The sequence below is a fragment of the Solanum dulcamara genome, chromosome 6 (assembly GCF_947179165.1).
Source record: "Solanum dulcamara chromosome 6, daSolDulc1.2, whole genome shotgun sequence".
Classification (NCBI taxonomy): domain Eukaryota; kingdom Viridiplantae; phylum Streptophyta; class Magnoliopsida; order Solanales; family Solanaceae; genus Solanum; species Solanum dulcamara.
Genome location: NC_077242.1, coordinates 18722372 through 18749969, shown reverse-complemented (window position 1 = coordinate 18749969; position 27598 = coordinate 18722372). Strand labels below are relative to the sequence as shown.

At 37.1% G+C, this 27598-nt stretch overlaps 1 protein-coding gene across 7 annotated transcripts; it reads left to right on the top strand.

Annotated features, from left to right (window-relative positions):
• Window positions 1–1215: 1215 nt before the first annotated feature.
• Window positions 1216–26920, top strand: LOC129892522 (uncharacterized). 7 transcript variants are annotated; one of them, XR_008767336.1, is made up of 16 exons: window positions 1217–1550; window positions 2111–2635; window positions 2994–3092; window positions 3185–3237; window positions 10978–11016; window positions 16546–16603; window positions 16821–16903; window positions 19234–19311; window positions 19535–19614; window positions 22772–22959; window positions 24482–24556; window positions 25108–25148; window positions 25397–25502; window positions 25759–25841; window positions 26110–26196; window positions 26334–26407. XR_008767336.1 is itself a non-coding variant. In XM_055968104.1 (16 exons), exons 1-16 carry the CDS (start codon window positions 1359–1361, stop codon window positions 26706–26708), a joined length of 1884 nt encoding a protein of 627 aa, XP_055824079.1. In that variant the 5' UTR covers window positions 1220–1358; the 3' UTR covers window positions 26709–26920. The 7 variants fall into 7 exon arrangements, 4 of the variants coding, with proteins under 4 accessions (XP_055824082.1, XP_055824081.1, XP_055824079.1 ...); XM_055968104.1 differs by lacking the exon at window positions 26110–26196 and adding an exon at window positions 26599–26920 and having other exon boundaries at window positions 1220–1550; XR_008767337.1 differs by lacking the exons at window positions 25759–25841; window positions 26110–26196 and adding an exon at window positions 26599–26734.
• Window positions 26921–27598: the final 678 nt, after the last annotated feature.

Below are 27598 nucleotides of genomic sequence, written 5' to 3'. Positions count from 1 at the left end.
AAGCGAAAGTTTATAACAGAAGTATAATACACTACCACAAAACTATTCTAAAAATATACAACATTTATTGATCGAACTTTAGTTCAATAAAAATGTAAAATTGAACATGAGTTGTTGTGTACTACTCTTTTTTTTTGGTTTTCCACCGGGTGTCCGGAGCCCTGGAACCCCGACTAAATTCGGATCGCGCACTACAGGGACCATTCGGGGGATGGCGCTCCCAACAAGATTTTTTCCATTCCAGGGCTAGAACCCGAGACCTCTGGTTAAGGGTGAAGCAGTCCCACTACTGCACCATAGCTCATGTTGGTTTGTATACTACTCTTTATAATCATCCCACATAGTACGGACAATCTTCTCACCTTGAGCTTGCATTTCTTGATATAAATGGTAACATTGTTAAGAGTAATAATATGAACTATAAATTTAGTTTGTGAGAGTAATAGTTATATCAAATATAAATAGCTTAAAAGTTAGTAAAAGTTGTTTATATATGAAATAAATGATAGGTAGAAGAAATAAAATATATTTTTTTTTACTAAAAATAAATCTGTGGGTCAATTTTAGTATTAAAAAAATGTGAAATTATGATATGAAATTTCTAAATAAAAAAAAATAAAAATCATATGTCCAAACGCTGATTTCATTTCATGATTTCAAATCACATGTCCAAATGTCTACTTATAAATAATAATAATAAAATTATGAAAAAATTATCTAAATACATATCTTATTTTATCATAATTTCTAAAATTCTCAATTATTTAAAATGATTTCAAATATCCCCTCACTCTCCTCTCGCTCTCGCTGATACATCCATATCCCGTTCTTGAATACATTTCTTCCCTCTCGAATACATCCCTCCCTTCTCAAATACATAAATCTCTTCCGTGATACATCCTCTATGTATCCGGATGTCCTATCCTTTCAGATACATCCCCCTCCTATGTATCTAGATGTCTGCTGATAATGTATTCGAAAGTCCACTGACGTATTTTGAAATCCATAAATTTTAAAGGATTTTTTATAATTTAGAGAAGAAAAATAATATAATTAATTCTTAATACCGTGAAATTTACATAAGTTATACTAAAATTATTGGCATCTTTTATTAACACTTAACCAATGAACATGATTTGGTGCAAACTAAAAATGTTACGTAATATTTTTGTGTGTCCAATTATGTAAAGTTGTTTTCAAATAAGGTGCAATTGCAGAATAAAGGTATATTCAACTAGTAAGATCCTTGTTTACTAGTCACTCTTCTTCCCCCCAACCTCCTGGGCAAATGCTGTGTATATACACATTTTTGCAAGTGTTGAGGGTGCATTGAACGCAAAATATTTCGATAATTGTCAATGGATTTCACATCCTGCTTGTCGTTCCCATCATCTATTGCGCCTAATAGAAGCTGTAGTAGCAACAATTGTAGCAATTACCCATCATGCTACAATAATATCAGCAGTAAGCCCAATTTGTTGAAGCAGCAATCTTACGTCTTCAGCAAATACCAGTCGCCTAATTTCAAGATTCAACTTGTTCCTCGTCAGGTGGAAGAAATTCCATCATCTTTTCTTGTGTTGTGTTAAACCCTTTTTTATTTTAGGCATAACCTTTTAACTTGTTTCACCTAGTAGACACTTGTATAAAGTTGAACAAGTACATCGATTCAACGTCTTTTATTTAGATATATTTTAGCATCATAGCTTCTAGAGATGTTTGTGGATGACAGTCAAATTCCTTATTGCGGTGTTGTTATTGACAGAAACCTGTATAAAATTTATGGGTTAGGGACGTAGAGTGGCTTGAATTAAAAGAGCAAACACGAGGAGACTTCTATATGGCTAACTTACAGATGTTTGGGAGCTAAAGATTTTACAATGATACATCATACATCCTGTCTGTTGCTCTCTCCTTTATCCATAATTAGACTGTGTGTGTGTGCCTGTATCGGGGGGAAAATGTAGGACTTGAGAATATCATCTGTTAATAATTCTTGAAAAGGAAAAAAACGTTTTTTTGTTTTGTTTTTGGGTTAAGAAGCATGCCATCAAGCATTTCGGTTATGTTTTCCAATTATCTCCTGGACTTAAGTTTGTTTCTTCCACAGTTGAAAGCTGAGCAACAAGAAGGCTCAGAAGCTGGTTGTGAATCTGATAGTCTTCGGTGGCCTTCTCCAAATGATGAAGTTCCATTCTGGAAAGGAGAGTTTCCATCTTGGGACCTCAGCTCGGATGCTTCTGCTGGTGTGGAACAGGATTCTGATCTTTTGCACATTGTTCATGTGACAGCTGAAATGGCACCTATAGCAAAAGTCGGGGGTTTAGGTGACGTTGTAACAGGACTTGGACGTGCCTGTTTAAAGCGTGGCCATAAAGTTGAGGTTATGATTCCTTTCTATGAATGTATTCCAAAGCATTGTATCAATGAGCTAGCCTTGATCAGAACTTTCAACTCATATCATGATGGAAACTGGGTTGCCTGTAATGCATATCGAGGAGAAGTTTCAGGCGTTCCGGTGATACTTATTGAACCATCCAACCATTTCTTCAAGGGAACAAACATATATGGAGGGTCATACAATGAGTTAGATGCATACTTGTTTTTCAGCCGCGCTTGCCTTGAATGGATGCAGGTATTACAGTCCATGAGTTATAAATTGTTTCATGGTAGATGTATAGAAAGATTAAAACTAAACTTACTCCTATTTGACAATTCTACTGACACATTTTGGTTTAATTCCTTTAATCCCATGACTTATTGAGCTATATCTGATTGCACACTAGTTATGTACACATGTGCACATCTTGGGACAAGCCATATGGTTTGCTGCCTTGATCAAATGTAGTCCTAAGTTTAGTTGAATAGTTGCAGCCTCAATTCAGTAGGTTCTTGATGTTCAAATGTTTCAAACCTGTTCCTGTATTTTGAGTGATGTCTTCCTGTAGCTTTCATGCAAACAACTTATTTTTCTGGTCAACATCCTGTTACAGATAACTGGAACACAACCAGATATCATTCATGTACATGAATGGCAGGCAGGTGCTTTACCCCTGTTCTACTGGGATATGTACCATTTTCTCTCACTCCAGGTATGATATAGGGGCTTCTGTTTTTCATTCCGTTAATTGATCTGAAGCAGATCTATCTGTCTGTTTGTTTTTAGCATTGACATCCCGTGCAGAAACCGAGAATTGTATTGACTATTCACAACATGGAGCATTATGGAGAATGCAGGTACACTTTTAGGCTACAAAAGAAGGAAGAAATATGGCTTCATTTTTCTAATATGTTTATGCTCTTTGTATATCTAACCTCTTCAACGATGGTGTAGTCTAGTCCCAAGAGACCGTTGCACACCATAAATTAATCCCCTTAACACTTAACCAGATGCAACAATAAAGAAACTACAGAACAACAAATTAAAGGAGACCATATCTAGGATGGTCTTTTGTCCTCGTGATTTTTCAAATCTCAGTTTGCAGTTGTCTGAATTAGTGTCTATTCTGTATTCTCTTTTAGTATGGGCGAAATATGTTAATTTTTGATTATGCCTTGGGGGATAACTTTGGAAGGTATCCAATATAGAGAAAGGTCAGTTAATAATATCCAGATCACCTTACCCTTTGGGGTGGCCCAGTGGTTTGGGCTTGGGACATTGGAGGTCTCAAGTTCGCAATCCCTTGCTAGTGAAAGCAAGGGGTTTGCTTTCTGGGTCGAGCTCGTCGCACCGGGCTTGCCTAGTGCGGGTTACCTCTCTTGTGTGGTTTGCGAGCTATTGTGCAGGAGCGGGGGTTTTACTTTGTGTGCACCCAAAGAGTAGCGGCTGCGGGTTTACTTTGTCATAAAAAAAATACCTAGATCACCTTGAAATGTAAAACAATGTGTGTACATTAGGGGAATATTCTGTGTTCTAGAATTCCCATTGTCAATGGGTCATCATATGCAAGCATTCTGAATAACCTTTATTCATTTCTGCAATTATAACAAGGGAAGTTATTTATAGTATGGAATTTTCCAATTGGCTTCTTCTATGCTTTTGTTGGTTTTCAACTAGGGATGTCTTCAGTATTGATACTGTAATGGAATAAAATACTGATATATTCATTTGCTGAAAAAAGAGTTGTTTTACTGTTGTCCCAGCCTCTCAGGGGGCTAGTGATGTATCCGGACAGGCTCACTTGCTCAGTAGTAGAAGTTAATTTAAGAGTGAGGGAACGTTTGCAACTTAAAAGTCATAGCTGCAATCTAGAGATGTGTGAGAAATATAGGAGAAAAATATTATTGAATTGTGTAAGAACAATATTACACAAAGACCCTATTTATAGACACTATAAAACAATCCTTTTTCAAGTAAGATACTATAAACTATTCCTATTCTAAGTAGGATTGTGTACACCTATTCCTATTCTAACACTCCCCCTCAAGCTGGTACATACAAATTATATGTATCTAGCTTGTTACAAATATAATTAATACGAGGACCGGTGAGGGACTCGGTTAAGATATCTGCAAGTTGATTACTTGACTTCACAAACTTTGTAACAATATCTCCTGATAGTATATTTTTTCTGACAAAGTGACAATCAATCTCATGTGCTTAGTCCTTTCATGAAACACTGGATTTGATGCGATATGAAGGGCTTCTTGATTATCACACACAAGTTCCATATGACCGGTTTCTCCAAATTTTAGTTCTCTCAGCAACTATTTGATCCAAACTAGCTCACAAGTTGCTACAACCATTGCTCGATATTCTGCTTCTGCACTAGATCGAGCAACCACACTCCATTTTTTACTCTTCCACGACATCAAATTACCTCCTACTAAAACACAATATCCGGATGTAGAACGTCTATCAGAAGGTGATCCTACCCAATCAACATCTGTTATCCGGTGATATGCTCATGGCCGTGATCCTCGAAGAGTAGTCCGTTATCGGGAGCTGACTTTATATATCGCAGAATACGAATAATTGCATCCTAATGACTATCACAAGGAGAAGTCATAAATTGACTTACAACACTCATAGGAAAAAAGATGTCAAGTCTAGTCACTGTGAGATAATTCAACTTTCCAACCAGCCGTCTATACCTTTCAAGATTACTGAGTGGCTCCCCCTGTCCTGAAAAGAGTTTAACATTCGGATCCATAGGAGTGTCAATAGGTCTATATCCCGTCATTCCTATCTCCTCAAGAATGTCTAAGGCATACCTGCGTTGAGAAATAACAATACCTAATCTAGACTGAGCAACCTAAATACCTAGAAAATACTTCAGTCTACCGAGGTCTTTAGTTTGGAAATGCTGAAAAAAATGTTGCTTTAAATTAGTGATACCATCTTGATCATTGCTGGTGATAACGATATCATCAACGTAAACAACTAAAGAAATACACAGATTTGGTGCAGAATGCCGATAAAAGACAGAGTGATAGCTCCACTATGAATCATGCCAAATTGTTGAATTACTGTGCTGAACTTTCCAAATCAGGCTCGAGGAGACTGTTTCAAACCATAGAGTGACCTACGCAATCAACATACAAGGGTACTAGACTCCCCCTGAGCAACAAAACCAAGTGGTTGCTCCATATAGACTTCTTCCTCAAGATCACCATGCAAAAAAACATTCTTAATGTCCAACTGATGAAGAGGCCAATGATGGACGACAACCATAGATAGAAACGACGGACATATGCTATTTTAGCCACAGGAGCGAAAGTGTCTCTATAATCTAGTCCAAATATCTGAGTATACCCTTTGGCAACAAGGCAAGCTTTCAGTCGATCCACCTAACCGTCTGGATCAATTTTGACTGCATAAACCCAAGGCAACCAACAGTTGATTTACCTGCAGGAAGGAAAGCAAGCTCCTAAGTACCACTCATATGTAAAGCAAACATCTCATCAATCATAGCCTACCTCCATCCAGAATGAGATAGTGCTTCACCCGTTTCTTAGGAATGAAAATAGAGGACAAAGATGATACAAAGGCATAATGTGGTAAGGATAGACGATGATAACTCAAGAAAGTATAATGTGTGTTAGCATTTCGAGTGGATCATATACCTCTTTGAAGTGTAATCGGTTGGTCAGAAGGAGGCAAGTCCGCAGTAAGAGCAGGGCTCGGCACATGACATGAATCATCTAGGACTACAACTGGACGCGGACGACGATAAGTCAGAAGTGGTGGCATTACAACTAGAGATGTAGGAGAGACGGTAGATTCCTCAAAAGTTGATAGAGGTAAGATTTGAGGTATGGGTAAGACCTCAGATACATCAGGATGATCAGAAAATGTATAGTAAGGTTGAGATTCAAAGAATGTGACTTCGGCGAACATAAGGTATCAATGAAGTTCAGGTGAATAACAACGAAACCCTTTTTAAACTCGAGAGTAACCAAGAAAGACATGTTTGAGGGCACAAGGGGCTAATTTATCTTTCCCTGGGGCTAAGTTATGAAGAAAGCATGTGCTCCCAAAGACACGAGGAGGGATAGAGTAAAGACGTGACTGAGGAAACAGTATGGAATGTGGAACGTGATTCTGAATAGAGGATACGGGCATTCTATTAATTAAATAACAAGACGCAAGGACTACATCTCCCCCAAAACGCAATGGAACATGAGATTCAATGAGAAGAGTGCGAGCGGTCTCAATGAGATGCCTATTCTTCCTTTCTGCTACACCATTTTGTTGAGGGGTGTATGGACAAGATGTTTGGTGAATAATTCCATGGTGAGTCATAAACTCCTGAAATTGGGAGGATAAGTATTCTAAGGCATTATCACTACGAAAAGTATGAATAGAAACACCAATTTGATTTTGTGTTTCAGCAAAGAAACTTTTGAATATAGAAAATAACTTAGAACGATCTTTTATTAAGAAAACCCAAGTGCATCTTGAATAATCATCAATGAAACTAACAAAATAGCAAAAGCCTAAGGGTGAACTAACTCTACTAGGACCCCAAATATCCAAATGAACTAATGAAAAAATAGACTCTGAATGACCCTCAATATTACGTGAAAATGTAGCACGAGCGTGTTTCCCAAGTTGACACGACTCACAATCTAAACTAGACAAACTAGGCACCATTTTTTGTAGCTTGGTTAGACTCGGATATCCCAAACTTTTGTGAATTAGGTCTGGAGGATCTGTAACGGAGCATGCTGTGAAGGAATTTGAAGAGGTAAGATAGTAAAGGCCTTGTGATTCATGTCCTGTGCCAATCTTCTGTCCCATACTGCGGTCCTGCATGAGAAAAAAATCATCAAAAAAGAATATGCCATAATGTAAGGCATGCGTCAAACAACTAACGGATGCCAGATTAAAAGGAGAGCCAGGGACATAAAGAATAGAGTCTAGAGTGACAGAAGATAAGGGTTTGGCTTTGCCAACCCCTTTTGGTTTTGTTTGGATCCCACTAGTTAAAGTAATATCTGGAAGAAATTGTGAATAAACAATATCAGACAAAAGTGATTTATTATTAGAGATATGATCAGAAGCGCCTGAGTCCATGACCCATGATCCAAGAGTACTAGATTATGAAATACAAGCAAAAGAATTACCCACAACAGAAACATCAGGTTATGCAATCGAAGCTACTTGTAGTGACGTTTGCTTACTTGCTCGATACCAGAGGAATTCATCATATTCTGTATGAGCAATATGAGCATTATTGGATAAGTGATTAGGCTGAGCCACAGATGCTACTTGTGGAGATGTCTGTTTACTTGCACGATTTTGAAGGAACTCATTATATTCCTTTAGAGCAATAGGATCATAACTGGGTGGTGGACCATGCAAAATATAACACATGTCACGAGTTTTCCCAAGTTTATGACAATGACTACACTTGGATCGAGGTTTTCCAAAACGCCTTCCTCTTCGCCGATTCTCCATAGATTTATGTTCGTTTTTCTATGGTTTGAGATGCAAGAACAGAGGAATCAATGGTGGGTGATGAGGCTACTTTGTGACTGGGAGGCGCGGCAAGGCGAAGTAGACGAGAGAATAATTCATCAATTGTAGGAACTCTAGGACTAGGTAAAATATGATCACGCACTGAATCATGGTAAGTAGGAAGTCCAACAAGTGTAAGAACTTGAAACAATGTCTGTTTGTGCTCTTGTTGTTTTTCCACATTTGTAGTAACTGGCATCAACGTTTCAAATTCCTCCATGACTGCTTGTACCCGTCCCAAGTAAGTAGACATATCGGAATCTTGTTTCTTTAAGTTGGTCATTCGAGATTTCACATCATAGAATCGAGATATGTCATTAGCGTATAAAGCACGTGCCTTTTCCCAAACTGAATTACTTGTCTGGATGGGCGAAACAAGGGCATCAACATGGAATCAATAGATCGCCATAGGAGACTACATAATTGAGTATCAACCTTCACCCATTGTGCTTTGACTTTTGCATCTTCCTCACTAGCCTTTGCCTTTTCATCTACCACATAAACACTATTGGTTAAGTGATCTTGGATGCCTTGACCCTTACACTACAACTCAACTGAGGAAGCCCAAGCTAAATAGTTTGAGCTTCCCATTAATGGTTCTGAAGTAATTATAGGACTTGAACTTCCTATATTTTTGGAGCTAAAAATATCAATCCCGAAAGACATATTATGAAAGCAAAAAGAAAATATATAGGAATCTGGAATCTAAAAAATCTGGAAAAGTCAAATCTGTCCGGAAACTGGAAAAGATAGATCTGACTGCCGAAAACTGGTCGGAATCAAAATAGAAATATATGGTCAACCTCGGGATGCAGAGGCGCCTCACTGGAAAAAAATAAAAAATTCAAAAATTGGCCGAAAACTGCCACACGCGCCGGAAACGGACTGAGTTTTCTTTCTTGTAAGTTTCTCACCAATGCTCTGATACCATGTGAGAAATATAGGAGAAAAATATTATTGAATTATGTAAGAACAATATTACACAAAGACCCTATTTATAGACACTATAAAACAATCCTTTTCCAAGTAGGATACTATAAACTATTCCTAAATCTCTTCCTATTCTAAGTAGGATTGTGTACACCGATTACTATTCTAACAAGATGGAAATGGGCCATGTCAGGTCGGGAAAGAGTGGGTTAAGCTTTTCCCTGTGTTGATTGATAATGATAGCTTAATGATAGGAGTAGAATGATATTGTATTGAATTTAATTGATTGTATTGATTATGTGGTATTGTATTTCCTTATTTAGTCTTAGGACTCATTGTATAAGTACCTATTCTCATGGTTGTATATTCATCAAGAAATACAAAGAACATTTTCTTCTTCTTGAAATTTTCATGGTATCATAGCCTTTGCTGCCTTTATGAGGTGATTTATCTCCCTCGCAACACTAGGGCTTCGTTTTTATCAAAGAGGTCGAGTTTTCTCTCTTGGTTGACTATTCACAACGCAATCTATTTCTGGTCAGTTTCTTTTGGAATTTTTTTCCATTGGGGTCGCTGGAACATTCCGAGCCTATCCCTACCAGTTTTTGATTTTTTCCGATTAATGCAATTAGGATTCCGGTTAGGCATCTAGCTTTTCGGCAACTTTTCCTGATTTTGTTTTTCTAGATCTTGGGTCGCAGGCTTATTCCGACCTTTCCCATCCAAGATTTGGCAGATTTCGTCCGGACAGAATTTTTTCGCCGAGTTTTCAGGTGAGATCAGGAAGATTATATCTCCGGAAGGCTATTTCTGTATTTCGGAATATCCCTATTCAATTTTGGACACTAAGGATTATTACTTGTTCAAACTAGTGATACAAAAATAGATAATAATTCTATGTCTCAAATTACTGTTGTAGAAATTGGATGGTGCGGCTACGTATCTTGCTTGCGTTTTATTAAATCTAGGATATTATTGTTTATATCACTTGAGAAAAGAAAGCAGCCGTTGTGACATACTCCATCTATAGTCAAATCTATAGGAAATTGATTGAGTTTATCACTTGAGAAAAGAAAGAACCTATTGTGACAGACTCTAGCTATAGTCAATGGATTCTGATTTGACTAAAGCTAGAGTCTGTCACAACGGTTGCTTTCTTTCGTCCAGTGATATACCCAATCAATTTCCTAGATTTGATAAAAAGCAAGCAAGATCTTGACCAAGCAAGATATGTACCCCACCATCCAATTCTACAACACTAACTTGAGCAAGTAATAATCTTTAGTGTCAAAATAGGGATATTCCAAAATATCTTCCAAAAATAGAATCTGCATGATCTCACCGAAAAATTCTGCCTGGTTGTAATCTGCCAGAACTTGAATGAGAAGGGTTGGAATAGCCTGCAATCCGAGATCTGGAATAGATTTGCGTGAAAGTCATTGGAAATCTGTAGATATGGCCAGAAAGCTAGCTTCCACGCTGGAACCCTAATTCTGGTGATCGGGAAAAAAATAAAACTGATAGGTATGTACTTGGAACAAGCTTGCGATCCAAGATCTGACAAAATTCCGGAAAGATTTGCTGGAAAGCTAATTTCGGTGATCGAAAAAAAATCAAACCTAGTAGGAATAGGCATGGAATGTTCCAGCGATCCCAATGGAAAAGAAAGTTCAAAAAGAATTGACCGGAAGGAGTTTGTGTTGTGGACAACCACCAAGAGAGATAAAATTTGACCTCTTTGTTAAAAAATGGAATGCTAGTGCTGCGAGGGAGGTAACTCACCTCAGGAAAGACAACAATGCGGCTCTAATACCTTGAAGATTCAAGAAGAAGAAAAAGTTGCTTTGTATTTAAAAGGGCAGCCCGGTGCACTAAAGCTCCCGCTATGCGCGGGGTCCGGGGAAGGGCCTGACCACAAGGGTCTATTGTACGCAGCCTTGCCTTGCATTTCTGCTTCTTGATGAATATATATCCCATGAGAATGGATACTTGTACAATAAATCCTACAACTAAATAAGGAAAGAAAAGATTACATAATCAATATTATATCAATCTCTATTAATGTACTTCTATAATTATGCTAGGAAATCAATATCAATCTACAAGAAGACTTGCTTGGGCAGGTATTCCTTGGAATTAGTCGAGATTCGCAAAATCTGGCCCAGACACCATGGTTCTAAAAAAGAGGACTTCCCTGGGCACCTTTTATATTGTTCATATCCAAAGCTTGACATTTTGGTGTGTTGAATGACGTTCTTATTCCAGTTAACAATGATAAATCTATTGATATACTGCGAAGGACTCAATTGCCTCACCACTTTCTCCTGCACCCCTTTGACCCTCAAGATCTCCTATTGCTGTAGAAAGTGTTTTTGCTCCACTCAAAATTAAAATTGTCATCCCATTTGTAAATTTCTTGAGTTATCATCATTTATCTGCATACCAGTGCATTTGTTTTCTCAATGGTCTTTTGTATTTATTCCTAGGTCTACTAGTAAGGCTTTAGCTGATCTTTGTTGGAGATCAGCAATGATCAGTGAAGTGCTTGCCTATATTCCAGTGGGACTTATGAGTTACTTTCATTGTTGATTGATCACTCCACAATTGGCTATCACTAGATGTACACGGTAAAGGTTGTGCAGCTAACTTACGGTCCACTTTGTCATTGAAGGATGAACTCAAGTTTAAAGAATTTAGATTATGGCAATGCCTTATCTCTTTTTTATAAGGTCGCATTTGTGAGATAGTCCTTATCTATGGTTTCCATTAAACATTGGCATTTTCATCAACTTAACACTAAACATGCATATCTCTATTGTAAGTAAGAGGAGGATGTCTATATGAAACAACCATCCGATTTTGTTGCTTAGGAAGGTTTGATCTAGTATGTCGATGTTGGCATCAAGGTATGAAGCAGTCATTGTGGCTTAGATTGGAAGTTTTTAATACGTAGCAAGTCAAACCATTATATCTTCTATTATATTTTGCAACATAATTTTTGTTTTGACTTTATTTTGTTTTTTTATTTTTTTGATCAAGTAAATCTAATTTCATTCATAAACATGGCCAAATACTTGGTTGTATACAAGGGTTATACCAAAAGGTGAAAATTTTATTAAAAAAAAATGATTCTCTACAAATTCCACCCAATCTTCTATACAATTGGGAACATTATGGGTGTACCAAAAGAAAATAAGGGATCAGAGGCTACTTCTTAACTTAGAAAAACTCTACTCTACCCCTTCAAAAGCTCTTTATTTCTCTCTCACCACACCACCCACATTAACGTTATTGGAACCATGTTCCGTGCTCTACATTTTCTCCTTTTTCTCCCGCTTTTCCAATGGAACATCAATTCTTCCATAGTTCTTGGCATAGCCCAAGAAGTACCTAACCACCTAAACATATCCCACCATAACCTCATGGAAAGACCACAATGAAGAAGAAGATGATCCATGCCCTCTCCCGCCTCCTTACACATATAACACTAGCTGACGTAGACAACCTTCCGCTTTCTAAGATTTTCCGCCGTCAAGATCATCCTTTTAGTGGCTAGCCAAGTGAAAAAACACACCTTCCTTGGCACCTTAGGTACCCAATTTGTGTTACAAGGGAAAACTAACTCTTTCCTAATTAACCTTTTTCATAAAAAGACTTAACGTGGAACATACCATTCTTCCCCAAACCCCACCACAAAGCATCCGCTATATCTTTCTTATGGAGTAGAGCTGAAACTCAGCCGCCTCCCAATCATAGAAGCCCCTCTTAAATCTCAAGTCCCAAAAAGTCTCCTCCAACTTGTGCCCCCCTAATTTATTGTATTATCAATCCTTTGGCAAGTTATTCTGAGTAAGCTAGAAAAATCATTTTTCAATAAAATATTCCCATACCACTTCTGTCCCCAAAATTTAACCGTCTTCCCATCTCCTACCTTGAATGAGATATTTGCTCCGAAATCATCCCTACCACACCCAAGAGGCATAGTCACATCTTTAGTTCTCCCCACTCTCCTTCGCGCACCGTATTTATTAACTATCACCCCCTTCCAAAAAGCATTTACCTCCACCCCGAATATCCACAACCGTTTACCAAGCAATGCTTTATTGAACACCTTTAAATCTTTAATACCAAGCCCTCCCCACTTTTTTGGAGATGTGACAGTCTCCCACCTAACGAAGTGAAACTTCCTTGCTCCATCTGCTGCGTCCTAAAGAAAATTTCTTTGGAACTTTTCCAACTATTTTGTGACCGAAGCTGGAGCATGAAACAAAGACAAGAAGTATGTAGGAATACTCGATAAAGTGGTCTTGATAAGCACTTCCTTCCCACCTTTGGACAATATCTCTTCTGCCACCCGACTAATCTCTTCTTGACCATCTCAAGAATCGAATTCCACACCCTAAGATCCTTGTTCGAAGCACCTAGTAGTAATCCAAGATAAGTAGTTGGAAGAGCCTCAATCCTATAATTCAAAACTTGAGTGAGCGACCCAATGTTGTCCACCTCTGGACAAGTATAATTCACACTTACTCAAATTAATTTTAAGGTCTGACACCACGTGGAACCAAGTGAAAACTTGGCCTAGATAATCCAATTGGGACACATCCGCGCCACAACAAACAAGGTATCATCTGCAAACAAGTGAGAAATCGAGATTGTCCCCACACTCCAACCGTTGCAATAAAACCCTTTAAGAATCCTCCCATAACAACTCTATCCATCATCCTACTTGGTGCTTCCATTACTAAAATGAACAACATCAGAGACAGACGGTTCCCTTGTCTCACACCCCTTGAACTCCCAAATAAGCCACACGGATTGTTGTTCACCAACACTGAATATCTCACCAAAGAGATGCAAAGTCTTACCCATCTCTTTTGTTTAACCTCAAATCCCAAATATAAAATGATGGAGTCAAGGAAGCTCCAATGGACATGATCATATGCCTTCTCAATATCTAGCTTGCACAACACACCTTTATTATATTTTTCTTGACAGTCATTTGGATGCGTTTTCATCAAGACTATCCATGTTGGGAGTTGCTTCCGAAGATTACAAAGATTATTTAGTATGGACATGTAGATTAGGCTAGACCACTCTTATTTGAATATTGTGTATTGATTGATTGGTGCACACCTAATATATTGTGGAGGTAAGAAACTAAATATGGTTGTAAGATCAAGTGCAAAAACTAAGTTTTAATTATGGCCTAGGCATGTGAGCTTCTGTGGTTACTTCAACAAGAAGTCAACTACAATTACACCTAAATCCCAAGTTCCACCAAGTTGAGAAGCTTTAACTGAAAGGACCTCACTGACCTCCATTTTCCGTTTCCTTTATTTTCTTCTCGTAAGTTTAAAATTAAGAAACTGACCTCCATCGGCCAAGAAGAAGGTTGATTAGCAATCATGGCTTGATAAACGACTAAGAAAGAGATTGTAAATTAAGCTGCTCGGACTTGGTGGGGTGTCTGGTACGGGTGCGGATCTAGAGGTCGAATCTTTCGTGATCTAAATTTTAAGATTCGGGGATATGGATCTAGGTATGGATACATGTGTTGGGATTTGGGTAAAAGTATTTCAAATATCTAAAAATGAAGTTTTAAAAATATGCCTAAATTATGGTGGACTATTTGGAAGGAATAGAAAGCACGAGTTTTTGAGAACAAGTTTGAATATGTAATTTTTATTAAGCACTCCTTAATATTTTTTTGGTGTAACATGACTATTACAAATGATATAGAGGCCATGATAGACTTCTTGAGTATAATGTTGACCTTTAAATATTTTAAAGCACCTTATGGTTGTTGACTTTTTAATTCAAATATCTTTTGACGACAAAAAGAACATATCCCTAAATTATGATTTAACCATAGTTTTTTATTTGATTTCAGAAATCATTGTATCTATTTTAAATCTCTCTATCTAATTTTGTCAAAGTACCCAAAATCGATTTACCATATCCGGTATGGATTCCACACCCATACCCCCATCGTGTCTATAGGGGTGCGACACCAAAAGTGAAGAGTCAGTGTAACTTAGATTGTGAATAACCTCCATCGACTAAGAAGGGGGTTACTTAGTGATCATGGGTTGACAAATGACCAAGAAAGAGGTTGATTATAGACAACAGTGTGATAATCCACCAAAGAAGTAATTGATCATCGCCTGGGAAGGAAGTTCAAGAAGGAGGTTGAAGATGATCTCCATTGACCAAGAAGGAGGTTGATTAGTACCATGGTTGATAAACAACCACGAAGGAGGTTGATTGTCGACAATAGAGAACAAAAAACCCCGACAATTTTCTTTTTTATATTCTTTAATCTAATTTAAGGGTCATCCACCCAATAAAAAATCAACTTGAGGCCATTTCCTTAATTGAAGACTTAGAATTGGTTTTTAATCAAAGCAACAAGAAAAGATTTTAACAGAATGTTGGGGTCGACTATGTAAGGAGCTAAAGTTAAAAAAAACAACATAACTGAAATTGATCTGCGAAGGTTTAAGTTTTATTTGTGGCACCACTTTCCTTATCAAATAATTGATATGTGAAAATGGAGTTGCGATACACATAGCATATAATCTAGTATTCCACGAGAGGACCAAACCTAATGAGATATATTATCACTTAATCAGGGAGAAAATGCAATTTGATACCTCTTATGAGTTTTTGTGGACAAACAATCAGTTGGCATACACATACATTACAGTGCTCCGAAGACAGAGATTGGATGTTTGTGCCACAAGCCTGAAGCCTATAGTCTATATGTTCCATTTTTAGGGTTAGTGTTGCTGTATGGTCAGATTGCATCATTCTAGGAGAATAATTCGTAATATCTCCTGTATATATTCATATTCTAACTACTTATCATATTGTACATAGCCTACGTTCTACCGAAGGAGCTGTTCTTCTATAGTGTTAATCAATTAATTGAAAATATCTTACTCTTCAACTATTTTTCACTCTCTCCATCCTTCTTACCTTGAAGCAGTTGTTCTACAAAAGAATATGTGATGCACGCATGCAAGCAATGCAGATAAACATATACTTTCTGCTGTTTGCTCACTTTGGAACCTTTGGTTTGCTTGAATGGTGGTATCTGTTGTCACATTTTGTAAGAATCGGTCTCTTTCTAACTGACACCCACTTTAGAACTTGATGGGTTCTCTTGCATGGTGGTTTTTATCGTCATATTCTTTTAAGAACTCTGTTTCTTTCTAACTGAAAAGCTCTTTTTTGAGTTTTTTTTGTTTTGTTTTATGACTGTAACTGCAAACTGACTCACTGCAATGTAACTGCAGCTGAACTCCAAGTACTATCTTATCAATTTGTTAATATAAGAGGCTAAAGAGATTCTTAGTTCTATCAAAATCTGCAGGAGTTGATCTGTCAAATATGCATACTCCTTCTCTAACCTTTTTTTGCTCCAGTTCATTGCTGGATAATACTGAATGTAATGGAGTAAAATTTCTTGTAGTCCCTCCCCCCCCCCCCCCCTTTTTTTTTCTTTCTTAAAAAAGCCATTATTCAATCTGCTGCTAAGCTAAAACTAGAAGGATGTGAAGCTAATAGTTGGTAGCTGCGTCTATTGCAAATAAGTCTTTTAGATTTACCAAATTCCTCTCATGGGTTTTTTCTAATTTCTTTGACAGACAAGAGCAACTCAGTAAGTTTGGTCTTGATGGATCTGCCTATGCAACTGAAGACAAGGTGTTCTCATTTATTCAAGATTTAGTTATCATAATTTGCGCAGTCTATGTTGTTTTTTCAGTTAAGGATATTAACAGGAATCCAATGCTTCTGTGTAGTGGTTTAGAGCTCTGAATGTTTATATCAGTCTTTCAGCCACTTATTTGTGTGTTTCTTTTATCTCTAGGGTACTGTTCCCCTTTACCCTAAATAAATTGCTTTGTTCTCAATGTGGCAGGCAGTAGATGATCGCACAGTTGGCCATAATCCAGAGAGGTTAAGTTTGTTGAAAGGTGGCATAGTATACAGCAATGCTGTAGTGTAAGTTAGCTAAATCTAGTGTAGCTACTTAATTTGTCTACAAGGTTTACTCTTTCTTGGTATGAAAATAATTTTCCCCAATTGACATTGGTCACAGTTTAATCAGCCAATTTCCCTTTTCATTTCTCCCTACTCTAACTGTTTTCTTCATAAATTAAATTAATCAGTCCAATTGTTACATCTCCTCCCTTTTCCTATAATAAGAACTATAACCTCGCAACTCATGTTCTTACTTCTCCCGTTTTGCTTCTTGTGTCATCTAGTTTATACCACCTCTTTTGCAGAAGCAGAATAAGATTTTTCTCCAGTTGCAACTTTATATTTCTAATATGGTGAATCACCAAATCACCTGAATCACAAGTTGACGAAATTAATTAAATTAGAGTCTTGCCTAGGGTCTTTGGGAACAATCTCTCTACCTCCATGAGGTAGTGGAAAGGCCTGCGTACATTCTACCCTCCCCAGACCTCACTTGTGGGATTTCACCCACACTGGGTCTGTTGTTGTTGTTGTAGAGTCTTGCCTAGTTGCCATCCTTGTAGAAGCAGTGGAAGATTTTTTAAAACGAGTTACAAATTGTTTGACTAGTTCAACTTAGCAAGAGAACAATCTTTGTTTGCTCGGGAGTAGGAAATTTTACATGGTTGTCCACATTGACTGCTTGACTTCTTCAGCAAGTTCTCCATGAAGGAAGGTATTTTTGATCCCAACTCATAGAGAGATCAATGGAAAATGGTGCCTTAGAGACAAGTGCGATTTTGGCCAACTGGAAAAGACCCATAAAACTGATTATATTCTTTGGTAAACAGTCAAGCTTTAAGACTATCAATCTTCTTATCTGGTCATACGTTAACTGTAAATGTCCAACGAAATCCAACTATAGTTTTTACCTGTGAGAAACAAACTATGTCCTCAAGTACCCATTTCCATGTAAATGAGTCATTTTCTCAACCATAGCCTAGTCCCAGCTAAGATGAGCCATTGCTTCTGAGACAATTTTGGGTATTTGGAAAGTGGATAAGTTTGTAACAAGAACATGATATGAAGGTAAGAAATAGTGCTAACTTATTAAATTGAAATAGTATGAGGATTGGGAATAGACTGGATACCTCTGCAAAGAGGAACTGGAAAAAATCGATTGATGTTTCTTCTCACGGTATATGTCTGCAAAATGCACCTAATGAGTAGTGACTCATCCTACTCCAAATCAATAAGCTGAATGAGTTTGACCTAGATATAGAATCAAATGAGTAAGAAATAAGGAGAAGTCCCGAAAGAAGTTACATCTACTAAGATAAAGTATTTGTTTGTAGTGGGATCAATGATCATAGCATTCGTAGGATTTTTGAAAACGGGAATGCCTAAATAAACATAGACTTGCCTTTTTCATGTCCAAGGGTGAGATTCTGCAAAGCTTGTACAGCTAAATACAGATCAAGAAAGCTGAAATTGAGTTGATCTTGATATAGAATCAACCGAGTTCTTCTGTGCTGCAAAACAAAGGAAGTATTCCAATTGATTATGTAACAATAAGTGGGAATATCAACCCGAAAAAGAAGGGAACATGAGGATGGATAAGTTATTTGCAACCTATTTTATTCAAAGTCTATTTTCCGTTTAACGACTCCATTTTGTTAAGATATATGTGAACATGCTAGATGCAGGATGCCTTGGAAAGGCATAAAAGATGAGAAGGATGTGGAAATTATATTAAATATTCTATAAAGCACCACCCTGATTACAAATGTTAGCACAAAAGGCTTGAAAGATAGAAAATATTCTGATCTATTTCTAACAGGAATAGCTATCAAATAGAATTAACACAATTTAGGGCCATATTTTGGATTAACTTTGGGAAGACGTACAGTGTGTTTCTCAAACTAAGATGACTCACAATCTAAATAAGACATTTTAGACTGATTTAGGACTATCTTTTGTAACGTGGAGATATAAGCATGTTTCGAACGGTTATGAAGTATATATAATGAGGCACCAAAAGTAAAAACAGTGGGGGTTTCGGACTGAATAACTGATACAAGTCTTGTGACTTATGTCCTTTTCTAATCATTTGCCCCTTACTAAAGTCGTGCAGGATGACAGAATTAACTAAACAAATTATCTTCCTTATGTCTAGTTTCAAGTCTGATTCTTGGGAAAAATTCTGAAGTTTTCACTCATAAATCAAATAGAGGCTATCCTGAGCGTGTAAGAGCTATTGGAATTGCATTTCTCCTGCAACTAAATACAAGATACATGAACTATCTTCATTCGTTATGGCGTCAAAAACAAAAAAACTATCTTCTTTCTTTAATTTCTCTTCTTAATTTCAGTACAGTTTCACCAACCTATCTCAAGGAGACACTCTGTTCTGGATGGCTTTCTGGTGCTTTGATGAGAAACCTTGATAAGTATTGTCTTCAGCACTTACCATTAATAATATTTCCTTGTTACATTAAGTTCTGTTTCATTAATCCTGCTTCAGCCCCTCTTTCTGAATCTCTGTAGAAATTAGCATGTGCCATATTTAATATCATGCCAATTACTATTAAATTTTCTCTTTTACTTTGCTTTATTTTTTTTTGTATCAGTTTTCCTAATCAAGCTGTTTAAATGAGTTATGTTATCATTCAGGTATTCTGGCATTTTAAATGGGATCGATACTGAAATGTGGAATCCAGCAACAGATATTTATTTGCCTGCTAAATTTGATGGTAACTATTTCTGTGATGTTGTAGAAATACTTAGACATCACTTGCTTTGAGCTACCATTGCATATGTTTCCCCCGTATGAGGGATGCTGATGTTGGTATAGATTCAAACAGATTACGTCTTAATCCAAGGAGATATTTACAAAGTTCACCTCATCCATGTTGGACATGCGGAAGCACAATAAGATTGACTTGCTTTTTTCGTTTTCATTTGTTTGAGCAATGTAGACACAGTTCATGCAGAGGAGTTAACCAGAAAATTGTCAGTCAGTTTTGTCCATCAACTACCCCAGGGACAATAGCATAGGGTGACTTCACATTATTTCGTGATACTCATCAATCGAATGTATCTCAATAAAGACAAGCGCAGGAAAGGACTTTAAATAAAACCCTACGACACAAGGCTCATTCAACAGATATATGGTTTTTGTTCTTCTATCGTTCTCTAGGTATCGGTGTAATGCATAGGGTAAGATATTTGTAATTGTTTAAAGACAAAGCATTGCTTCTGCAGGAATTTCCGTTCTCTCGATGAAAGAAAGGATGCTAATACAACATGTCAGTTTTTTCAAAACTTTGCATATTATTGGAGACTGTTTAATATCATTATTAACTTACAGAATTGAATGTAATGATTGCTCAATTATATTTACCTATTAAGGGGGGGAAAAGGTCAAAATTTACTGATATTATTGCCTTGCTCTGAAAGACGCTGGTGTTTTCTTTCACTGTTGTCTTCTTCACTAGTTAATATTCTTGGAACTATGAGACACTAGGACTTTGCACTTAATAGACTTGCCGTTCAATCAGGTAAACCATGGAACAGTTGTCAATTAGTTTTCATTCTTTAGTTGTTTAATTGGACATGAAACTGGCGATTTTGTGATATCTAGTCCAAATAAAATGTAGTATAGCTTTCAATGTGCAGAAATGGGATGAAAAAAGTAGGACAATCTTTATCTAATCCAAAAAAGAGGTAGGACAATTAATGAAATCTTTTTTGGCTTGTGAATAAGAATTAATCCTGAGCAAGTCTTTTTGGGAATTTCAAAAGCTCTTTGATCATAGCTCAGGGGCTAGTTCTTAGGCTCTATTCTCTGGTTATACCAGCTTGCTGCTTTCTTTATCTGACTCCATGGTCACAGGAAATTACCAAACTCTTTGTGTGTTCCTAAAAGCCTCATGATCCACTCCGTTAATATCAATTATGATAGTAGTGTCATAGGTAGTACTAGTCATTGGTTATTGAATCTCATTGAGTTACAAAAGTGCGGCATGATGTGAATTCGCCAGCAGAAGAGAAACATATGTATCTAGAAGTTCACTCCAATATTTCTACTAAGTCTTCCAGAATGATCCCCATGTAGACGCCTAATCCAACTTTGATCTTTTCAGTTAGAATAAACCATGATTCAGTATTTATGGTATTTGGATGCTCTCTTTACACATTTTTTCTAATTAGGAATATAATAATCCTATCATATCTTTCAGCTTTGGGAAACTCTTACTCCTTTTAAGTATATTGCTTCAGATTCTAAGAGAAGTTGCACACATCAGACCTTTCTATTGTTTAGGAGTTAATATTCATCAGTGGATTCACGTGAATTGACTTGGACTGCTTCACTTATACATTTTACATAACATGTGTAAACTATTTACAGTCAAGAACTTGATGTCCTCATGGTTCCCACTTTGCCATTAATCTGCTCGTTTCTTCATTCCTTATATAAGCCTTTATTTTCAAACCAAAGCTTAGGAAGTTTGGTTTTTATTCTGTGTGTAGAGATTATGCAAAAGAACTAGTTCTGCATGTTTGATGCAATAATGAGCCAAAAGGTTTTATCCATCTGATTGTCCTCTCTATGTCCATGAGTCTACCATTGGTGTTCCTCTGATCCTAGCCTCTACACAAAAAGGGATGCACAATTAACCGAAAGTGCCTCCTTTTTGGCACAAGGAGAATGTGGAGATTCCATTGATACAGAGCCAATTCCAATAGACTTATTGGAGGGTCCCATTGGTGTGATGATGCTAGCGCAGTCAGAAGAATGGGTCAAGTAGGCCCTCTCCAACCAGTCAAGTGGCTCCACTACGATAGAAACTGACAATGAGTTTACGAAGGCTTCGAGTAGTGCGGGATAGGCTAGAGTGCCCTCCTGGGCTGCAATCTAGAAGAACTGCACCCAATTTTTCCGATTCGGCGGTTCGATCTATGATTATTTTTTTTTTAAAAAAAAAGGGATGCACAATTAACCGAAAGTGCCTCCTTTTTGGCACAAGGAGAATGTGGCTTTCTCATGGTTAATTTCTCTTGTGAACTTCTAGCTTTGGTCCTTTTCTCCTTTGGTAAATACTTTTTTGATTTTGGCAGACAATGTGAATATTACCATAGCCAACAAGAACAGGCATCCAATACACCTAAGGGAGCACCTAATCTCACAACCACCTACTAGGAAAGGTATTATGAGAAACGTAAGGCCTCCAGAATAAGGCTAGTTACAAATGCTCTTATGAATCAAACCGCTACAACTACGAGCTCTCCTACTAGCTTTTAACAGATCTAGTCTTTCTACAATGTCCTTCTTTACCTATATCAAAACTGTCTTAGCCTGTACACTTTGATGCTTGAAAGTAGTCCAGTTTCTAGCTTTCCAAGTATAGTAGACAATTGCTCCCCACGTAGCTGCTACAATCTCCTTTTTGAAATGCATCCAGTGCCTCCTTCTAATTCTCTCCAACACAGTTTTCATTTCACTAGCTTGAAGTTGTATGCCCAGCCAGTTTGATAAATCAGTTCTCAGCTGTTTGGTCCAAGCACAATCTGCAAATAGGTGCAGAGGTGTTTCTGTAATCTTCATGTCACATAAGCAACATTCATCACTATCGATGGATATGTTCAAATGTCTCAGTCTTGCTTTTGTAAGTAGTCTCCCCCGGACAGCTAACCAAAGAACAAGTCTATGTTTAGGTTGGGATACTGCTGTCCACACAAGGTCAGCTATTCTCCACCTGCTTTGAGAGCCAATGAGTGTATTATAGCTATTTGTTATAGAATAACTTCCACTTGAATAGCTACTTTTTTTATTTGTTGTGTAACAGATTTTAGCTTTATGGACATTTTCTTCAACTTCCTTCTTATTTCACGCTTGTGTTTTTGAAGCCAGCAAAACTGAAGGGAAGAGGATATGCAAACAATTTGTTCAAAGGGGACTTGGTCTTCCTTTTGAAGGCATCAAACGCGGTACTTGTGTGGCTGATCAAGTACCTTTGGTTGTCTGCATTTCTAGATTGGTTGCTCAAAAAGGTCTCCATCTCATCACTCATGCGATCAAGCACGTTGAAGAACTAGTAAGTGCTTATCCCCATTTTGTCCTTTTCACCAAAAGTGCACTTGAACACAGGAAAACGGACATCCGATCAGTCAAATTTATACATAAATAGCACATAGGATACATTTTCGCTTTGAAAGATTCAATTTTATGAGTAAAAGAGAGTCATTGAGACGATGTCAGCTTGACTTTTCCATGATAAGAACAAAACTTGTAAATTGCTCTCGGCACTTCCTAAGACATTCCCGTGTCTCAACTATGATAGATGTGTAGAATCCCGATTTGTGTATCCAGTTTCAGATTTTGATATTATAGTCCACCAGTTCCCCACCCTGGGGATATAGGGTCACCTGAGCAAGGGAAGTTGGAGAATGCACACACGCTGTATGATGCAAACAATGTTATCTTTGTCAAGTCTACAGAGATAAGCATGCATCTAGTAGTGCTCTATTATAGTCTCTTTCAGCATGTCAACATACTAACTTTTTTTTTTTTTTTTTGAATAGGTAACATTTGTTGTATATATAAAGACTGCACAAAACATGTGCAGTCACCATAATTACAGTGTAGAGTACAGAAGGTCCCTAATCCTTTGTCTTCTAACAAGGATTCTAAAACATCAAAATAGATTCAAGATCTTCTAGGTACTCTTGTTTACACCAAAACTAAATAAGACCTAGACACTTCATCTTCAACTTCTGTATTGTATTGTATTTGTCTTGAAGTACCTTTGATTTCACTCTTTCCAGATTGTCCAAATAAAACATGGGACAGTCCTCTATCTCTCTTTCTGACTGGATGAGCTACTATATTAGTTCCAACTTGTTATAGCTTCAAGCATTCCCCTTAGCACAGCCTGCATAATACCTTTCAGGTTGATGAATATCTTCCACAAATGATCTGTCATCTTGCAGTGTAAAAGAGATGATGGTTGTATGTGCCTCCTCTCCACATAAGTAACATATGGAACATAATTGGTATATCCCCTTTCAATAAGATTGTCCTGTGTCGGGACTGCCTCTTTTGCCCGAAGCCATGTAAAGCAAGCCACATTGTATGGAACTTTGACTTTCCATATCATCTTCCAGAGCCAACAGTGAATCTGATTGTTTGTTAGGTTGAACTCTTTATAAGCAGATTTTACAGAGAGCTTGCCTACAGACAACATGCATATGGTGGACAGTTTGGAGGGAGAGAGATCTTAGATTCTTTCAAGACAAAGAAGAGACCATTGAGAAGATTAAATGAGCTGTTCACTTTATTTTATTTTTGGCGCAAACAGAGTAACATTAGTGATGCTGAAGCAGTGATAGAATCTATATAATCCCTTTAACAATAGCAAGGGATGCACTTTTGGTAATTTGAAAATACTTTAGACAACACCTTCTTGGTGCGATATTTGTAACACACTTACCTTATCTCAAAAAAAAATAACGTACAATTTTGCAGCTATTTGTAGGGTTGTCTTGTAACTTGTGGCCAACTGATAGGGTGTTGTTTTGACCATTGTAATTGAAGTCTGCTGCTGGCATGTTTTGCAGGGTGGACAGATGGTTGTTTTGGGGAGTGCTTCAGATGGTCGAGTTGAGAGAGAATTTGAAGGTCTAGCAGAACTGGTAACCACAATTTCTAGACTTGAACTATTCTTCCTGCTGGCCCTGCTTGGTGATATTGGTACAGAAGGTTCTTTTCTCCATCATGAGATGTAAAATGGGAGCATTCATCACTGACAAATCAGTTCATTATGATCATTTTAATTTTTCCTTCTCTTTATCATTGTTTTATTATGATTTTAGAATGGAATCATTTAATGATTAAGATATCAGGTTCCAGACCAAAGTGCTGGATTTTGACCTGAAAGAAATGCCGGTTGATAAACCAAAAAGATAAACGAACAGGAAAGAAGAAGAGTGATAGAATAAATTAAGTAAAATTTACTGCACTAATTTCTTATTAATGCATATTTCCAAATTTTCCTCTGGAGTAAGCTAGAAGTAATAAGCAGTTAATGATTTCATATGTTAACAAATGTATAAGTTTCATCACTACTTACACATTTGAGAGAACAAAGTGTTTTATTTAAAGGAGTCCAATAGATCTGGTTGTGTTTATTAACCTTTCTGAATGACCATGCAATGGTGATATCTGTTACTTGTCCTCTTTGTAGCATAACAAGGGCTCCAATATCCGTATCCTTTTGATGTACAGGTAATTTAAGACCAATTGATTATCTAATATTCCTAACCTTCAACAAATATTAGTGGTAATGTTTATGGATTTATCTGGAGCTTCAACGGAAATTCTACTTTCTAATCTGATTAAGTGAACCTCAAATGATATGAATCACCTGTAGATATCAATTCTTTTTAAAATATGAATCACCTGTATACTCTGAATGCATGATGGAAATTTTAACCCGAGTGATCATTGTTTCCCAAATGGTGTCAATCATGAAGCGAGGAGCTGTCCCATATGCTATATGCTGCTGCAGACATGGTCTTAGTGCCTTCAATGTATGAGCCATGCGGGCTAGCACAGATGATTGGAATGCGTTACGGAGCTGTAAGTACTACGATTACTTATTTAGAGTAGTTTGTTTCACATTTTACGTGGATAAACTAGGAAAGATATCTGTTTCTTATCTGCTGCTGAGTTGCCATAATTCTATGGTAGAAGAACTTGTCAGAAAGGTTTTATTTAGGGCTGTGTGTGTTTCTAGAAGGATAAAATGGTGGTTGTCCAATTATTGCTTCCAGAAACATACTCATTCCAGCTTAAGAAAGGAAACAATAGCAAGGAGTTTTTGTATCTGTTTCAGGTTCCCATAGTTAGGAAGACGGGTGGTCTCGCGGACACTGTTTTTGACATGGATGATCAATCTCACACTGAGATTGCTAATGGGTAACTGATCAAATTCTTGAAATCCCACTTATTTTTGTATTCAAAATTGATGCTAATGTGAACTGGGTTCTGAACTTCAACCTTGTATGTGTGCTTTATATAGCGAGGATGAGAATACAAAAAAGAAATAACCAATAAATGTGGTATTTGACGTTGATCATTAGTCACCTAAATGAAAAACAACGCTCACAGCTGCTTTCTGAGTTCACATAGATTTTCTTTTTCAAGAATAAAATTGTCTTACTGATGATACATACTATATTGCTAGATTTCAGAGCTAAAGGGTTTTTAAAGAAAGGTGCACCCACTTATTTCAGCTTAAGTAAATTCAATATAAAGCAAATGTTGCAAGAAAGTGGGTACAGTCGGATCCCTATTGTTTATGTTTATTTTTTTCAATAAAAAAATTCTCTTGTCATGGATCTTTTTCCATTTGTAGATTTGACTGGCATTATAACGTGATTCTGAAGTGCTCACATATTTTCCATGTAGGTTTGTCTTTGAAGGAATTGATGAAGGATCCTTAAACTGTGCATTAGGCCGTGCATTTTCTTACTATCAAGAAAGTAAGCCATATTATTCTTGAATATCCATGTAGCTCGTCCTTCTGATTTCCTTGAAAGATACCGGTTGATTGTAGGCCCTCATTCACCTCAGAAGATGAAATTTAGTGGAGAGGATTAGTATAACTGACTGCAGCTGCTTTGAGATAAAGATTTAATTGTTTGATTGTATGATGTCCTCAATTGTAATGCAGAACCAAATGACTGGAAAGCTGCCGTGCAGAAAGTTATGCGTATTGACAATAGCTGGAATAATACAGCAGGGAAATACATAGATATCTACAATTCCGTAAGAGTGAGATGAAACAATATCCCAAGGCATAGATGATCAAGAAATAGAACCAGTTTATCTATAATGTATGTGTTTTCCTTTTGTAATATAGACAAGTGTTGTAGTTTCCTCTGCTACCAGTAGATCCAAGTTGTGATAAAGCAACGATAACAAATTCTCCTACGGTCTTTAAATGTTTGCCCCTTAATTTCAAGTCTTTAATATGGATCACAAGTGTTTGTCCATGATGATGGCCTACCTGGACGTGCACCTTTTTCTTTCATCCTTATTAATTGTGAAGATTCAAGCAAAAGGTTGTGTAGTGTTTAATCACAGCAGGTGGAAACCAAGGATTCATGGAGTTCAAAACCAAGGAAGGATTCACGGAGGTCAAAATCAAGGAAGGATTCGCGGTGGAAACCAAGGAAAGATTTATAGGGTATTGAACTAATGAACTAGGTTAACTCGTTTCTCTCCTCTCTATCTCTCTTGTTTCTGTCCTCTCCTGAGTGAAATATTTGTTGAATATTGCATTCATGGTAAGGAAATTTCAAAAGATACTGACATTGAGATAGTCCGTATGAGGTATGCATCCCTATTGTGGGATTATGGAAGAAAAAAAAAGAGGCCGGTGCAACGAGCGAGGCTAAAGAAAGGGTCGGCACATATAAGAAGGGACGTCTGGAAAAGTAGTTTAGTTTTTCAGTTTTAATGTAGAATTGCTACATATCAAGGTTTTATAAATAACTTGGTTGTTTTTGATGCTTTAATGTAAATTACAAAGGAAGTTTTCTAAAATTGCATTAGCTATTTTTGATGTGATAATGTAAAGTACAATGAAATTGTTAATCAATGAAATCTATATCACGTCCCAAAATACCCCCTAGACGTGACTAGCACCCGCTATCACCATCTGTCGGGCG